At 36.0% G+C, this 17,593-nt stretch overlaps 2 protein-coding genes across 6 annotated transcripts; both read right to left on the bottom strand.

Moving 5' to 3' along the window:
• Positions 1–2,347: 2,347 nt before the first annotated feature.
• LOC118853421 (olfactory receptor 140-like) lies at positions 2,348–5,331 on the bottom strand. Of its 4 annotated transcripts, none has more exons than XM_036763503.1 (2): positions 5,318–5,331; positions 2,348–3,263 (listed from the first exon to the last, which is right to left on the bottom strand). In XM_036763503.1, the coding sequence occupies exons 1-2, from the start codon at positions 5,329–5,331 to the stop codon at positions 2,348–2,350; spliced, it is 930 nt and encodes a 309-aa protein (XP_036619398.1). The 4 variants fall into 4 exon arrangements, with proteins under 4 accessions (XP_036619398.1, XP_036619399.1, XP_036619400.1 ...); XM_036763504.1 differs by lacking the exon at positions 5,318–5,331 and adding an exon at positions 4,767–4,780; XM_036763505.1 differs by lacking the exon at positions 5,318–5,331 and adding an exon at positions 3,825–3,838.
• A 5,791-nt stretch (positions 5,332–11,122) lies between these two features.
• On the bottom strand, positions 11,123–16,748 carry LOC118853369 (olfactory receptor 4C12-like). Of its 2 annotated transcripts, XM_036763390.1 has the most exons (2): positions 15,837–16,748; positions 11,123–11,134 (listed from the first exon to the last, which is right to left on the bottom strand). In XM_036763390.1, exons 1-2 carry the CDS (start codon positions 16,746–16,748, stop codon positions 11,123–11,125), a joined length of 924 nt encoding a protein of 307 aa, XP_036619285.1. The 2 variants fall into 2 exon arrangements, with proteins under 2 accessions (XP_036619285.1, XP_036619284.1); XM_036763389.1 differs by lacking the exon at positions 11,123–11,134 and having other exon boundaries at positions 15,819–16,748.
• Between the last annotated feature and the right edge of the window lie 845 nt (positions 16,749–17,593).

Here is a 17,593-nt window from a genome sequence, read left to right as displayed (position 1 = left end):
CCTAGATCCTCTGTACCTCTGTAACTGTTTTTCCTTCATTCTTACAGATACTGGCTGTTTGGTAACGGATGGGTCATTTAACTTATTGGTTAGGTTATTCAATAAGATTGTAAATTGTAGATAAGGTTCTTAGATGAGGCTCATATCTCCATTCTTTCTGTCTCTCTGTCTCTGTCTCTGTCTGTCTGTCTCTCTATGTCTCTCTCTTCCCCACCTTCCCCAACTCTCTCTTTTGATGTTTTGGTGTCTCTCTCTGTTTCTGTTTCAGTCACTGTCACTGTTTCTATATATGTTTCTCTCTTTCTCTAACTCTCTGTCTCCCCTTCTTTTCCCATCCACTCATTTATTTATTAGAAGGGATGGCATTCTGGGTTGAAGAAGGATATTAAAATATTAGTAAATGAAATGATGTAAAAACAAAAGATAGGTGCATATATGCATGAGTGCATGTGTGTATGCTTACATATATACAAAGCTAGTACTTCAAGTTAGGAATGTTTGTTGTTATGTTTTGTTTTTAATGACTTTTTTTCTTTCCAGTTAGACAAATAATTCTTAAAGTACAGTATGAATTCCAGGCATAAGAAACATCCATTCAACCAAAATAAATGTATTAAATACTTATGTGCCGAGTAACAATGCTAGGCAGAGTCAGTAGAGAATATCCAAGGCTTACATTAGAAACAATATCTATACGCATTCATTTTAGATTCTCAGGTAAAACTATATTCCCATTGTATCATAATGTAAGAAAGGTAGCATAGTGATTACTCTGATACCTTAATTTTGCATATGAGAAAACTAAGACCCAAAGAGAAGAAAGTGTTTTGTCTAAATTCACAGAGGTAGTAAGATGCAGAATCGAGATTCGAACATTGTACCCTCAGTTTCCAATCTTTTTTTTTTGGAAATTCAGCACTCCACATCTAGATTTTACCATAATGGATTTGTGTTAGGTGCAGAAATAGCCCTTTCCCGGATGGTTGATGATGAATTTCAGAAACTTGTTGTTCTCTGGAAAAAAAAAATTAGTGAATGAGAGGGACAAACACTAGAAGCCTGTATTTTTCAAGTTTCTTTTTACTTGGTTATAAATACACACACACACACACACACACACACACACACACACACATATATATATATATATATATGCTATATATGTATATATACATATAGAGATAGAGATATGCACACAAATATATCTATATATTTGTATATATGTATATATATACACACATATATCTTTTTACTTGGTGATATAGATAGATATCTATATCTATTTCATCAAGTAAAAAGGAACTTGAAATATGTGTACATATATAAATATACACACATATAAACACACACACATGCACATACATATACATAGACACACTGTAAGTCATAAAGAAAAAAAGATTTTTTAATTTGTTCTTTGGGGGTAAAGGTTTATGGGTGTTTTGTGTACCTTCCCATCTATCTCTGTTGGAGGCTTTCATGATTACTAGAAAGGGGGCAGCATATTACCTCACTCTACCCCTCTCCATAGTACCCAAGGATTTATACCCTCTTTTCTACTAGTCTGCCAGCCCACAATAAAATCTCATATTAAATTGCTTATGGTTGGTTATAAAACTCTCCCTTCAAAGCAATGACAGATAGCCGACTTTGAAAGTGTCCATAGGATCATTTAGTCTGACTGGGAGAAGTGAAATATTTACCCAAAGTCACAGGGGTAGCAAAAATAGTAGTGGTGAGATTCTGTAACAAGAAAACTGCTTGTCTTTCTACTCATACCTTGTCGCTTCTCAAATAGCATCAACACCATCCTCAAGTTTACCCAGGATTAAGGCAGTACAATATTCACTTTTACCTCTTACATTCAGTATTCATCAAGCATTTTGAAAGTGCTTACTATGTGCCAGGTCATATGGAAGGAGAAGATGATAAAAGAAAAGTCTAGAGATGCACAGTGACTTGCCAAGGTCATAGTGCTAGTGTATGTCCCTTCCTAACTCTGTGCCCTTGAATTAGTAACATGATTCTAGGCCTCAATATTTTTTTTTACATATGAAATAAGATAATGGGCCAAAAATGATTCCTTAAGTAACTGTCAGCTTTAATAATCTATAATTCTATTTAATTCACCTAAAAAGCAACTGGATAGTTGACAATAGGGTACTATCATTTTAAAATGTCATGGGTTTACATCCCACTCCATAGCCCCACATATCTATATAGTCAAAATCTTGATTCTGTGTAATCAACTTCCAATTACCCACCCCTAAAATGACTCTTTCCTATGTGTTGTAATCACAGAGTATTATCTGTCTTTATTTTTGCATGTACTAGCATTCCTTTCAAATCACTGGGAAGTGGAAGTGACTCTTTTTTTAAGCAAATTCCTTATGGCATTTTTCACTTCTGTGTTCCTTACTGTGTAGATTATAGGATTTAACATGGGGGTAAAAATAGCAAAAAAAACAGTGACTAACTTGTCTATAGGATAGGTACATACAGGTCGTGTGTAGGTGAAGATACAGGGAACAAAGAACAGGACAACCACTAGGAAATGGGAGCCACAGGTAGACAGGGCTTTGCGCCTCCCCTCTGAGCTGTGTGTCTTTAGGGAGCGCAAGATGACAACATAGGAGACAAGCAGCATGGAAAAAATCAGCATGCACATGACTCCACTGTTAGCAGCAACAACCATCCCCAGCATGTAGGTATCAGTACAGGCGAGTTTCAGCAATGGGAACAGGTCACACATGAAGTGATCGATGACATTGGGGCCACAGAAGGGTAGGTGGATTATGAAGAGGATCTGAGCAGTGGCATGCACTAAGCCCCCCACCCAGACAACTACTACCAATAGGCGGCACACATGAGGCCGCATAATAGCCATGTAGTGCAAGGGTTTGCATATGGCAACATAGCGGTCATAGGCCATGACAATGAGGAGGATGATCTCGGAGCCCCCAAGGAAATGCTCAACAAAGAGCTGAGTGAGACAACCATTGAAGGAGATAATTCTCCTGTGATAGAGCAAGTCAATAATCATCTTAGGAGTGGTGACCGAGGTATAGCAGGCATCAATAAAGGACAAATAAGTAAGGAAAAAGTACATGGGAGCTGAAAGGGTAGGGCTTAAGGCAATGGTGATTGCTATGAACAGGTTGGCCAAAGCAGTGAAGAGGAAGATGAATAAAAATAGAACAAAGAATATTTTCTGGAGCTGTGGGTTTTGTGTAAGTCCCAGGAGGATAAATTCTGTCACATTGCTTGGAGAGTCAGAGTGTTCCATTCAGGAAGGGAACACTGCTGTGAAAGCCAATCTACCTAGAAAGAGGGCAACATAGACCTAATTAATAAAGTCTCCGAGGCAGACAGGTTCTCCAAAGGACAGTGATCATAGGATCATAATTTTAGAGCTCATAGGGATCTTAGAAGTCATGCAATCTATCTTCATTTTATACATGAGGAAATTGGGTGCCAAATAAGTTAAGTAATTTAACCAAGTTAATACAAATTAGTAACACAGAGTTGGAATTTGAACTCTGGAAGTATGATTCTCAAGTCATCACTTTTTCCACTGCATTGTATTAGTCTCTAAATTCTAAAGTAGAAAGAGCCTTTTGTTCTTAGTTTTTATACACTATTTTTCTCCTACTTCCATTCCCTACCCTTCCTGCCTTCATTCTATGGCTCTCCTCCACAATTACGGCACTTAATTTATCACAATGGAAAATCCACTGGACTTAAAACCAGAGGAGTTAAGTGCAGATCTTGTGTTTGCTATTAACTATCATCGAAATCTTGGGAAATTAAGTTAATCTCTGAGCTTCATTTTCTTCATCTCTTAGGTATGATATTATATGAGTTTAAGAATAAACCCATTCAATAAAGGATGAAGGAAATTCTCCCAGTTTATAATTTTTTTTTCTGAGCTTGTATAACGGCATCCACACTGGCACACCCAGGATGGCTGCTAGTGCAGATTCTTTTATCTGCATTACTAGGAGAAAAAACTATTTCAGTGGTCAACAATCTCCTTTAATTAAACAGAAAAAAACAGAGAAGAGAAATAAAGACCAACAGACAGGGTTCTACTTCTTGAATCAAAGCTTTACATCCACCACTGAATCAAGAGTCCAGGAGCTCTGAACATATGGCCACTCAGAGTCTCAACCAGGGAATCACAACATCTTTCTCATAAGTGAGCCCCCAAAGCAAGAACTCACCTCTCAGAGAGCTAATAGGCTCAGTGTCTAATTAGAAATTAACAAAAGGTATGTAAGCCTGCCCTCAATGGGCTCCACATGAGGCCCATTGATGGGTGGGAAAGATCTTATTCCCCATTAACCTTACAGTTTAACCTTTATGAGAATACTGCACTCTAGTCTGTGTTCTATAATTAAGAGAGTAGTCTCACAGCAAGTGAATAGACACGTAGTCAGGAAGACCTAAGTTCAAATACTGCTTCAGCCACTTAGCAGGTACATAGGAAAGTCATTATTGTATGTCAACATAACTTTCTTCATCTGTAAATTTAGGAATATTTTACGGGTGTTCCCAGAAACAAATGAGATAAAGTGCTTTACCAATCTTTAAGTGTTTTGTTATTGTTATATTTACAAAAAAAGGAAGAAGCCCTTTCTTCCAGGCTAGTGGAGTCCTAAGTATTTCCTTTAGTTTCATAGAATCACAGGGAGATGAAAAAGTTAATATACTTATGAAAAAGAATCTTCCATTTTCAGGATGATTCTCAGAATTAAACTAGCAGCTAATTATTATGCATTTCTTTAGTTGAATATGTGCAAAACAGAACTGAATGTAGTCACTATCTACTGAATTTTTAACCTCCTAATAAGGAAACAGAGAATCATGAGGAACATAGGCATCAAACATGTTTATACAAGATTACAACTCTGTAACAACTATTGTAAATTTTTCTTTTAAAAAATAGTTTTAAATACAAAAAATAAGCAAGAATTATACTATGTAAATATTGAGTTGTTATTCCTTCCTATGGACATTCACTGGTTTGCTCTTGCTGTACTTGTTTATGTCTAAATATGCTTAATTATATACGAATTATACACACATTTGATGTGGCTGTTCAGTCATTTCAATCATGTCTGACTTTTTGTGACCTCATTTGGTGTTTTCTTGTCAAAGATACTGGAGTGGTTTGCCATTTCCTTCTCCAGGTATTTGATAGGTGAAGAAATTAAGGTAAACCAGGTGCAGTGACTTACCCAGGTTCACAAAGCTAGTTCACACTGGAAGTCAAATCTTCCCGACTCCAGGCCTGCCACTCTATCCACTGTGCCACCTGGCTGACCCCATTATACCCACTAACTGCCTTTTATTGATTTGCTATGGTAGTTAATGACTCAATAATCATATCATTAGACAAGTTCTCACTGCAACCCCATGCCTTTCTTGTCTCTGCTCTGTTTATCTTCAAACCTTCTCTTCTCTGCCTTTCCTTATCTTTGATATCCTCCATTGCTGTCTTTTGGCTAGTACCAGCCTGACATTAGGGTAAAGAAAACCCAATCTAACCAAGCAATCAATTCATTAAATTAATATACCTATTTTTCCCAAAGCAACATGTAATTAAAATCAACTATTTTCATTAAGAAAACTCTTAAATATTTTTCTGCCTTTCAAAGAGAAATGAAGTAAGAACCATCTCAGTATCAGTCATGATTAGATTCATGCTCATATAAAAAGGTAGAAATGGGAGCTTCTTAAATGTTTTTAATTCTATTTTTGGCTTCCAAACAGGGTCCTTTTGCATTGAATATAAGACAGTGCATAGAAGTTCAAAACAATAATATTGATTAGCTACTGGCATTTTAGTCATTATTTTTTCTAATAATTTGCAAAGTCCATTAGTCACTTTAACAGTGTAAATGTGGATTGAGAAGAAAAAAAATGTGGACTCAAATTAGAGGCTTTAGGTTTAAATAATGATTCTGTAACTTTCTATCTGTGTGAAAAAAATAATTTCATCTCTTTGGGCTTCAACTTCATCTGTTAAATGACTAAATGATCTCTAAGTGCCATTCTGTTCTGAAAATCTATAATCAATATAGATAGTATAAATTTGAGTACCTCAGTTGTATAGACGATGTAAGGGAGATACAGAGAGTAGTAATGACTTGTCAAGGTCACCTTGGACAAAGGATTTTAATTGGGTCTTCTGCCCCACCCCCATGCATTCTCTGTCTTTCTGTCTCTCTCTCTCTGACTCTCTCTATCTTTGTCTCTATCTCTATGTCTCTGTCTCTCTGTCTCTGTCTCTGTCTCTCTCTGACTCTCTCTATCCCTCTCCATCACACACACACACACACACACACACACACACACACACACACACACCACATTGAGTAGTACGGCAAAGGTGTGCAAATGCTTTTGTATGGAGTAGCAGAATTATAAATGTGTGTATGTGTCGGGGGGTGGGGATTGAGGTTGTAGAATTGTCATCACTGGAAGGAGAGACATAAGGGTACTGACACAAGACAAAAATGAAGAAACTCTTTAAATAAATTAATGATATTATTTGTAAGCCATATGAACTCTTCTTTCAGATAACATTTATATGCTCGTCTGTTCACACATCTTGACCAACTAATGAATTGCTATCATCATTGAGCAGGCCGGCAGGGAGACATACACGGATAAAATGCTCACTAAATATTCAGGGATGATATTGTATAACCACCACCATGTCTACTTAATCTTGTCTAAAAGGTCTGGCCAGATACACCTTCACTCGAGAGGGTAAAAAAAAAAACATTACTTTTTCTTAATCCCTATGCCTCACCTGTGAGCCCTTTGCACTAGGCTCCTCAGCTAGGCACACTGCCCAAGTACCCAGCTGACTGTAATATAGTTACAGTCATCTGAGGGAAGGAAGGCTATAGCCCATGAAGAGTTGAACGTCTCAGCTACAATTCTTCTGTTGATTAATAAACATAACCTTTAAGGGCATCTTCAGAAAATGTCTTTCTCTGGAGCCTCGGAACATGTGTTGTTTTGGAGAGAAAGTTTTTTGAAGTGTCTTCATGTGTGGTAGGTAGGTAATGAGTTCTCAAGAGCATTTCAGTCTAATGAGTTAAACTTGGTGAACATGTAATTGTTCTTGTTACTTCACTAAACATTAGAGTAGAACTTTGGAAGTGCTGAAATATTTGAGTTTTCTATTTTACTTATGTCTAGAAGAGGAAAAGCATTTTCAAAAATGAGTCAAAAACATCTGAGTTCATATATCCAAAGGGCCAGAGAGCTGTACGTACCCTATGACCCAGCAATACCACTACTAGGTCTGTACACAAAAGAGAGCAAAGAAAAAGGTAAAAAGACCTATAAAATATTTATATCAGCTCTTTTTGAGTTGGCAGAGGACTGGAAATTAAGGAGATGCCAATCAGTTGGGGAATGGCTGAACAATTTGTGATATATGAATATGATGGAGAACTATTGTTCTATAATAAATAAGTAGAACAGCTTCAGAAAAACCTGGGAAAACTTAAGTGAACTGATGCAAAGTGAAATGAACAGAATCAGGAGAATAGTGAACACAGTAACAACAATATTGTGCAATAATTAACTGTGACTTCTTAGCTATTTCCAAAACAATTCTAAAGGACTTGATAAAAAAAATGCTGTCCAACTTGAGAAAGAACTGATGGAATTTAAATATAAACTGAAACATACTTTTAAAAAAATTTTATGATTTTTTTTGGTCTATATTTCTTTTGCAACATGGCTAACACGGAAATGTATTGCATGACTGTACATGTACAACCTTTATCAAATTGCTTGCCTTCTCAAGGAGGAGATAGAGAAGGGAGGGAATTTGGACCTCAAAATTAAAAAAAAATGTTAAAAACTTTGAATTACACATAATTGAGAAAAAATAAAATAAAAACTTTAAAAAATAAGATCTGATGCTTCCTCTTTGGAAGGAAAGCTACACCAAATCAGGACAGCATATTAAAAAACAGAGACAGCACCTAGCTGACAAAGGTCCATATAGTCAAAGTTATAGTTTTTCCATACATACTAATGTATGACTGTGAGACTTGGGCAATGAGGAAAGCTGAGAGCTACAGAACTGATTTTCAAATTGTGGTGCTGAAGACTTTTGAAAGTCCCTTGCTTAGCCAGGAGATCAAGTCAGGCAATATTTAAATAAATTAATTTAGACCATTCACTGAAAGGTCAAATACTGAAGTGGAAGCTTAAATACTTTGGCCACATAACAAGAAGATAGGACTCATTCGAAAAGACCCTGATGTTGGGAAAGAGCAAAGGCAAAAAGAAAACGTTGTGGCAGAAGATGAGATGGACGTATACTATCATAAAAGCAATGAACATGAATTTAGACAGAGTTTGGGAGATAGTGTAAAAAGAAGGGTCCATCGGGGACACAAAGAGTCAGATACAACTGAACAACAACAACAAACTTGTTACTTTTTATTCGTGTACATATCATATCTCCTTTATTAGATTGTGAACTCCTTTTGACATCCTTAAAATAGCGTATTATATGTAGTAAGGACTTAAATATTTAATGAATTTTTGAAAGGAAAAAATCACTGTTATTCATTCCTTTTCATATGAATATCAAGAGGTATAAAAGCATCAGTTGGCTGACCACGAAATTTATGAATTAAATTGCTCATTCTTTTAGGACAACGATTTACGTTTCAACAGTGAGGCAATAAAAACCTTTGAACTTTAGTGCTACTGATAATCTTTCTGGATTATGGATCTAGTCTAAGTGCACACCAGTGTTGTGAATTAAAGGGAATGGCAACCTCCAAATTTATGTGTATAACACTTCGTAGAATAAAATGCATCGAATTTTGGCCTTATAGCCACATTCTCTCTATAGAGATTTTTGTCTTTCCCTCAGAGTTGAGTTTGCAAGCCTCTTTATTGTGCTGTTATAATAGTAATTTCCCAGTTTTCTGGGCAATCTGTGAAAATAACTGTCACTTCTGTTCTACTTGATTGTTATGTTCTATGTGCTTTAAAAGGAAATCTCAAGGCAGGGGTTCTTAAATATGTTTAGTAAATAATAACTTAAAATTCTAAGAAAAAATAAGAATTGAGTTCAAATTCTACAAGAGAAACTTGGCAGCAGTGTAACATTGGGCAAGTCACCAAATCTGTCTTGGGCTCAATTTGTTCATCTGTAAAGTAGTCATAATAATAGCATTTACATCATAGTATTATGATAAAAAAGTGATAAAATAAACAATTTTATTTATTTATAATTTGTATATATACATATTATTGTATAACATATATTTTACATATTTTGCAAATCTTAAAATACTGTATAAAGGTTATAAATTATACTATTATTTTATTCCTATTATTACTGTTTATCCCAGGTTAATGAGTATTTTAGCACATTCAGTTCCCTCATCTCATCTATAAAGAAACATATACACACATACTCACACACACGTGCAAAAACATGCATATTCACAGACATACACACACATATGCATCAAGGTATAGGGACAAGTTTCATTTTTTTTTTTTTGCTTCTGGGGTAGCCTGCTCCTGAGTGAAGAAACTCCTATAAATATAAGTTGGAACTTTCTCTGAAAGTCAAGTCTTAGTGATTTGCCCAGAACACCAAAAGGTTAAGTGCCTGGCTCAGGGTAAAAAGAAAAAAAGTATGTGTCATAAGTAGGATTTAAGTACACATTCATCTAGGCAGCCATTCTGTAATTTCTTCTGGATATAGCATGGTTCTGAATTTTCATCATATACCCCTCTCTTTCTCCATACTAATTGATTTGGCTTATTCATTTTATCAATGCTGCCTTTGCTTGGGATTTGATCCAAAAAGAATTTATTGATCTTATTCACGGTATTTTCACTGTTTCCTAGGCCTTATCCAGAAGGCAAGCACTTTGGGTTACAGTGAGCAAAGCCAATGGTTTTTTACCAGCTAATTATCCACTAGTATAGCTTAGTGAAATGATGTCTATTTCTTCCTGAATTCTAATTTTTGTAGGTTTTTGATCAGTTTATCATGTGCTCTGACACTGTATCAATCATCTTCTTCCTTTTTGGTGAGGAATTGTTCATATTTCTATCAATGGCATAAGGTGTAGGTCCCTATGTTATGTTAAGTTATATAAGTTTTTATTAGGATACTTTCTTAAAGCTGTTGTGGTCACTTTTTGCCATTTCAGTAATGTTCACTGAGACTGGTAGTGCATGGGAATTAGGTGATTATTGTGATACTTATTCTTATATAGAGTAATTTAAGAGAGAGTGACAGGGCTCCAGAACATCTTCCCTTAGAAGGTAGTACAGGCAGTCTAAGAGTTGAAGAACCAGAGAAGATATGGCAGAGCAATTCAGACTAACGAGTATAATTAAGAAAAGAGAAATTTGGCAACAACAAATTAATGAACTGAAACTCACATTACAAAAATTGGAAATGAGAAAGAGAAGATCATAACAAATGTAACTGGAAGCAATAAAATTAACATGGGGTACTATTCAGGGTTGTATAATGATAAAGAACATAAAGAAGATATATGAATAAATAGGAGGGTATAAAGTGATTTCAAAAGAAGGAGGGAAAGGCAATGCAGGGGGTCCTTGTTAAAGAGTATAGTATTATATCTGTTATGATAAAATGTACCTTAATGTAATATTACTTGTTGATTTTTCTCTTATATTTAACAAAAAGAGGTCATAATTCCAATTGTGTGCTGTCTTTACAGCAACAATATAATCATACTGCTTTTTTTTTTCTGACCACGTTATATCCTACCCTCCTAAAAATAGTCATCAAGTAACATTCTTTTATAGCATGATCATAAAGATGATCTTCTTAGGAAAAAAATATCAAGGGAGTTATCTGTTTTTCCATAAATCCTCTAACTTATATTGTAGAGATTATACACACACACACACACACACACACACACACTTATGCATGCATACATGTACATACATATGTGTGTCTGTATCTTTACCCATTCCAGGATAAGGAATTCTTGGAAACTAAGAGCAGGAAAAGAACCTTTGGTTGACATGGTGGTATAATGGGAGCCAAATTGAGTTCCACTCTCAGATCAACTACTTGCTAGCTTGAAACCTTGGGCAAGTCTCTTTAACTATTTGGACTTCAGGTCCCTAATTTGTAAAATGAGGAGTTTGTACTAAATGATCTAGAAGCTCCCTTCTTGTTCTGAATCTAATGATATTATAATTGCTAAATGATTGCTTTGGATTTGTAATATCAAATTGAAAATGCATATTTTGAAATATAAAGTAGTCCAAGTATATATGTTTTTATTCGGAAATACATTCCATATCCTTTTAATGATGTGTTTTTTTCTATAGTTGTTGAAATAGTTGTATGCTTAAAATTAAACAAAATATTAAAACTCTCCTTGATAAGTCATCCTGATATACATTTCATATAATCATTTCTCAGTATATCTCCAGAATTTTTAAAGTCTTTTGGGTGCCAATCTATAATCTTCTCCCCCAAATTAGCCTTTTTCACTCAACAATAGCAAATAACATTAGTGCAGGTCTTCTCTTACCAAGCACTTATTTTTTTAAATAATCATCTTTTTGGTCAAACCATAACATAACTCTCAAATTTGGCCCACCATTATATCATTTAGCTCCAAATCAATTTTGGTTAATTCCAAAGGTCAAATCCAATCTCAAAGGGTGAAAGTTATTAAAAATATTTAAAGATACTGATAATGTTTCATTAACTTAGAAAAGAACCCTAGAAATTTTGTTACCTATGTCACCTCCATCAGGATAAATATATAGTATCCTTAAGGAATTTAAAGGGGAAAATCATTTGTAACATTCTCAGTGTGTTTTTAAAATGACTCTCTTCATGTCATAACCATGTGTCTCAAATTCTTATGCTTAGCCATGGTCAATTTTAATAACCATTTTTAAAAGTTTATGATTAATGGAATCTGATGACTTGGCCATTTTTTCCCATAAAACTGGAAACCAAAGGAAAGCAATGAAATACATTCTTTTCATCATCAAGTGTAGGGCAAAATAAATTTGTCATCATATCCCTTCATTAAATTCTACTTTATTAAAATTTGAGGGGGCAGAGCAAAGATGGCTGCAGGAAAAGAGGGACTTGCTTAAGCTTTCCCCCAAATCCCTCCAAACACTTGTGAAAATAGCTCTGAACAAATTCTAGAGCTACAGAAACCATGAAATAACAGAGGAAGCAGGTCTCCAGTTGGGTCACTGGGAAGGGTCTATTGTGCCATATTGGGAGCAGAGCACAGCCCACTCTGGGCTGAGCTAGGACAGACCAGGGCTGAGGAGGTTGCGTGGAGGAGATGTGGTGAGCAGCCCTCAGGTCCATGAATCACTGAGTTGTAGCAGTTACCAGAATTCTCAACCCACAAATGCCAATTACAATAGAGCAGGTCAGTGGGAAAACTGCTGTATCTGGGTGTGAGAAGTGTGTGGCCTGTCCTCAGCCTCCTGGGGTGATGAAGGTGGTGCAGCTGAAGCAGCAGGAAGCTCTGTGGTTGCTTCCAGAGCTCCAGCAGCAGCTTCCTCTGGTCCCAGACCAACAGACTGTGTGAGAGGAATCAAGCAGTGGATCAGAGCAGGAGTGCAGGGAGCACTTTGCTGGTGGTGCAGAGGCAGAGTTCTCTTGCTTTGCCCTACTTAGATCTAGGTCATGGTCCTGGTGAGTGGTTCCTGGGGGAGGAGGAGTGCTGGTGTGACAGAGCTTGTGGTGACTATGGAGAGGGAGTCCTCCTGGTAGGTACATAGCAGAATGGAGTGCTTGCATCACAGACCAGGGCACAGGCCAGAAGAGGAGTACCATACCACCTCAGAATGGAAGTAGCTCTGAAAACAACAGTGCAAGGACCCTGAAGTTTGCAACAAAGCACTCTCCACTCTGAAAGTCATCATATCCTGATAAAAAGCTCAAGGGCCAAGTAGTTGGCTGGGAATATGAACAAAACAGCATAAATGGACTCAGACTAAGACTATAGAATCTTTTTTTGATGACAAAGAAGATCAAAGTATACAGCCAGAAAAAGTCAACAAAGTAAAAGAGCCTACATCAAAAGCCTCCAAGAAAAATATAAATTGTTCTTAGGCCATGGAAGAGCTCAAAAAGGATTTTGAAAAGCAAGTGAGAGAAATAGAGGAAAAATTAGGAAGAGAAATGAGAGTGATGCAATAAAATGGAAAACAAGTCAATGATTTGCTAAAGGACACCCAAAAAAATACTGAAGAAAATTACACCTTAAAGAATAGACTAACCCAAATGGCAAAAGAGCTCCAAAAAGCCAATCAAGAGAAGAATGTTTTTAAAGGAAGAATTAGTCAAATGGAAAAGGAGGGACAAAAGACCACTGAAGAAAATATTGCCTTAAAAATTAGAATTGAGCAAGTGGAAGCTTGTGACTTTATGAGAAATCACAAAATTATAGAACAGAACCAAAAGAATGAAAAAAATGGAAAACAATGTGAAATATCTCATTGGAAAAATCACTGACCTGGAGAATCAATCCAGGAGAGATAATTTTAAAATTATTGCAGTACCTGAGAGCCAAGATCCAAAAAAATAGCGTAGATATTATCTTTCAAGAAATTATCAAGGAAAACTGCTCTGATATCTTAGAAACAGAGGGTAAAATAGAAATTGAAAGAATCCACCAATCACCTCTTGATAAACATCCCAAAAAGAAAACTTCTAGGAATATTGTATCCAAATTCCAGAGTTCCCAGGTGAAGGAGAAAATATTGCAAGCAGGCAGAAAAACAAAATAAAACAAACAACAACAACAACAACAAAATTCAAGTATCGTGGAAATACAATCAGGATAGCACAAGATCTAGCAGCTTCTACATAAGGGACCAAAGGGCTTGGGATAGGATATTCTAGAGGTCAAAGGAGCTAGCATTAAAACCAAGAATCACAAACCTAGCAAAATTGAGTGTAATACTCCAATGCAAAAAAAATGGATTTTCAATAAAATAGAGTACTTTTAAGCTTTCTTGATGAAAAGATTAGAGCTGAATAGAAAATTTTACTTTCAAATACAAAAATCAGGAGAAGCATGAAAAGGAAAACAAGAAAGAAAAATCATAGGGAACTCACTAAAGTGGAACTGTTTTTTTACATCCCTACATGAAAAGATGATATTTGTAACTCATGAAACCTTTTCTCAGTATTAGAGCAGTTGAAGGGAATATACATACATACATACATACATATATACATAGACAGAGCACACAGGGTGAGTTGAATATGAAGGGATGATGTCTTAAAAAATAAAATTAAGGGGTGAGAGAGGAATATATTGGGAGAAGGAGAAAGGAAGAGAATGGGGTGAGTTATCTCACATAAAAGTGGCAAGAAAAAGTGGTTCTATTGAAAGGGAAGGGGGCAGGTGAAACGGAATGAGTGAATCTTGTTCTCATTAGATTTGACTTGAGGAGGGAATAACATACAGAAAAAAAATTGTGTCCACTGTGGAAACTCTCAGAGGAATAGATCTTTTTTGGACTGGGATTTTCAAATTCCTCCAAAATAATGATTTCCCTAATTTTAATTCTGTGTGGTTATTTCCCTAAAAATAGAACTATATAAATCCTCCAGCTCCTTGTAATCTAGTTCTTTTATGACCCAGGAACCCCTCATATACTCTAGCAAATGTCTAAGATCTATTTGGTTCACATTTCTATCTAGTCCATTTTCTATTACCGTACTGTATAAAGACACTTGGATTCAATAAGAAAAGTATTTAATTAAGACATGAAACAATACACAGAATAGGAAAAGGAATCAAGTGGTAAAAGTGCCATATAAACTATTAGAGAAATAAGTTCTATCTCCTATACTTTCTCAGATTTGTACTGGGTTAGAATTAAAAAAAAAAACTTCTAGGATAAAATAGGGAGTCTCTGAATTCAGCAGTTGCTAAGGTCACCTCCAACTCTTAAATTCTATGATATTATGAAACTTTGGTTTCACTTAGCAAGTTTCACATGACAAGTTGGAAATTTGTGTAGCCTGTTCTCTTAGTCATGAAGTTAGAAGGATTCTCCCATTTTTGTAGAAATGTATCCAATACTTTGAATTTTATTCTCTTCCCTCTCCTACTTGATCACAACCAGTGACTATCTTCTCTCTTGTCTCCCTACTCTTTTCCTTACTCTTTTTTCTCTTCTGTTTTCTCATTTGAGCTCTCAAAGCCCTCAAATTCCTGACTTCTCAAATTTTTCTTACAGAATGTACCCAAATGTATAGCCTTCTGAGAACAGTAGACTTTTTTTTCTCCTAATGAGCAGCATTTCTTGGAACTGATGCACTATGGTAAATGAAGCACTAGAGACATTCTTGCCATCATCTGTGTGTTCTCCCCAGCTTCAAGTTTTTGTAACCCTGGCAAATCTGCCTAGGTATATAAACATATCTGAAGGTTCTCTTAGACATTCATTAATTTACAAAAGCATATTTACTGGAGTTTGTCCCAGTTACATAATGACTATGAATACAAAGATTTGCATGAAATAGACCAGACATTTGTTACATAATGATGTTACATATAAAGAACCCATAAATACCTAACAGCTCATCTGAGCTACATGTGTAAACTCCTTGGAAATTGATCTCGGATCTGCCCAGTCACTGTTTGGGTGGTTTTGTTTTTCTGTGCTGGTCCCATATACAGTGTAACTTACTCCATTTTTACCCTCTAGTCCATGGTCCTTCATATCTATCTCTGAATCTGTGTATAATCCATATTGTCTATGTTATATCATTTGTAATCTGAAACAATTTTTCTGCTCCACAACTTTCTCATGGCATTTTTTACCTCTGCATTCCTCACTGTGTAGATGAATGGGTTTAGCATGGGGGTGATAAGAGTGAAAAATATAGTCACAGCTTTATCCATTGGGAAGGTGGTCACTGGTCTAAGATACATGAAAATGCATGGAACAAAAAACAAGATGACAACAGTGATGTGGGAACTACAAGTAGAGAGAGCTTTACGTCTCCCTGCAGAGCTATAACTTTTCAGGGAGTGCAGGATGACCACATAAGAGCACATCAACATAACAAAACTAATCATAGAAATTAACCCTCCATTTGCAGCAATTAGCAGACCAACAATGAAAGTATCTGTGCAGGCAAGTTGTATAACAGGGACAATGTCACATAAAAAGTGATCTATGACATTAGGTCCACAGAACGGGAGCCATAGTGTGATAAGGATTTGTCCTGTTGAATGAAGGAAGCCCACTGTCCAGGCCAATACTACCAGGAGACAACATAATTGATAATTCATTATAGTAGTGTAATGCAAGGGCTTACAAATAGCCACATATCTGTCGAAGGCCATTACAATGAGGAGGACAATCTCAGAGGCACCCAAAACATGTTCTATAAATACTTGTGTCATACACCCATTGAAAGAAATTATTTTCTTCTCACACAGTAAATCTGCAAGCATTTTGGGGACAATTGAAGATGAATAGCAGGCATCAATTAAGGATAAGAAAGAAAGGAAGAAATACATTGGAGAGTTCAGAGTCTGACTAGAGGTTATGGTGATCACAATGAGAATATTGCCCATCACAGTGATGATATAGGTGATTAAAAATATAAAAAATAAGACTTTCTGCATCTCAGGATTCTTTATAAGACCTAATAGGATGAATTCAGTCACATTGTTCCTGTTTTCCATGTCACTTTTGTATCAATGCAGAGCTCAGAGACAAATGTCAGGTGGTTCTGAATGTAGATAGCTCCTAATAAGCTCAAATTTTCTACTTTTATCAAGCCACTTTTTCCCACACTATATCTGTATGGAGAAAACAAGACCATATAGCTCACAGGTGACAGATTCAGGTTTTCTGATGGCAAATTCAGTCAATATCAAGTATAAATAGAATACTACATTATCCAATAAGCCTGGTGATAACCCATTGGAATATCTCATTCTTTTCTCTTCACCACACCAAATAACTACTGCCACCATTGATTCTTCATTTATGGACAGATTTGGAATCTGGCCTCTTCCATCATTTAATCTCTCCAGCAAGAGGAGTGCATAGGAAAACAGAAATAAATAGGAAATATAGGAAAGTGTTGCCAAAGTGAATAAGAACATGGATAGTTTCCGAGAGACTATTTAAAGTTATGTTACTGGATATTTGTAATTGAAATTAGTAGATACCTAGGTGATAGATAAGAGAAAGGGGGAGGGGAGAGACAGAGGCAGAGATAGACAGATAAACAGAGAGACAGAGACACGAAAAGAGTAGAAAGAAACATAGAGAAAAATAGAGACAGAGAGAAGGTAGATAAGTATAGATGATATTTAGATGGAAAGTGAAAAATGACAGATGACCAGATAGGTATATAGACAGTTATGTGTTTAATATAGGCCTGTGCTAACTCCTGGGGGTATGAACTCAAGCAAGCAAAGAGGTCCCCACCCCCAGGGGTCTTATATTGTTATACAGAAAAAAATCATAAAAGGGGATATGAAATGTAACGATTACTGGGCACATTAAGTATTTATGTGGT

This window comes from Trichosurus vulpecula, chromosome 6 (assembly GCF_011100635.1).
Source record: "Trichosurus vulpecula isolate mTriVul1 chromosome 6, mTriVul1.pri, whole genome shotgun sequence".
In the NCBI taxonomy this organism is placed as follows: domain Eukaryota; kingdom Metazoa; phylum Chordata; class Mammalia; order Diprotodontia; family Phalangeridae; genus Trichosurus; species Trichosurus vulpecula.
Note: the sequence above shows the minus strand (reverse complement) of the source record. Positions and strands in the feature narration are given on the sequence as shown.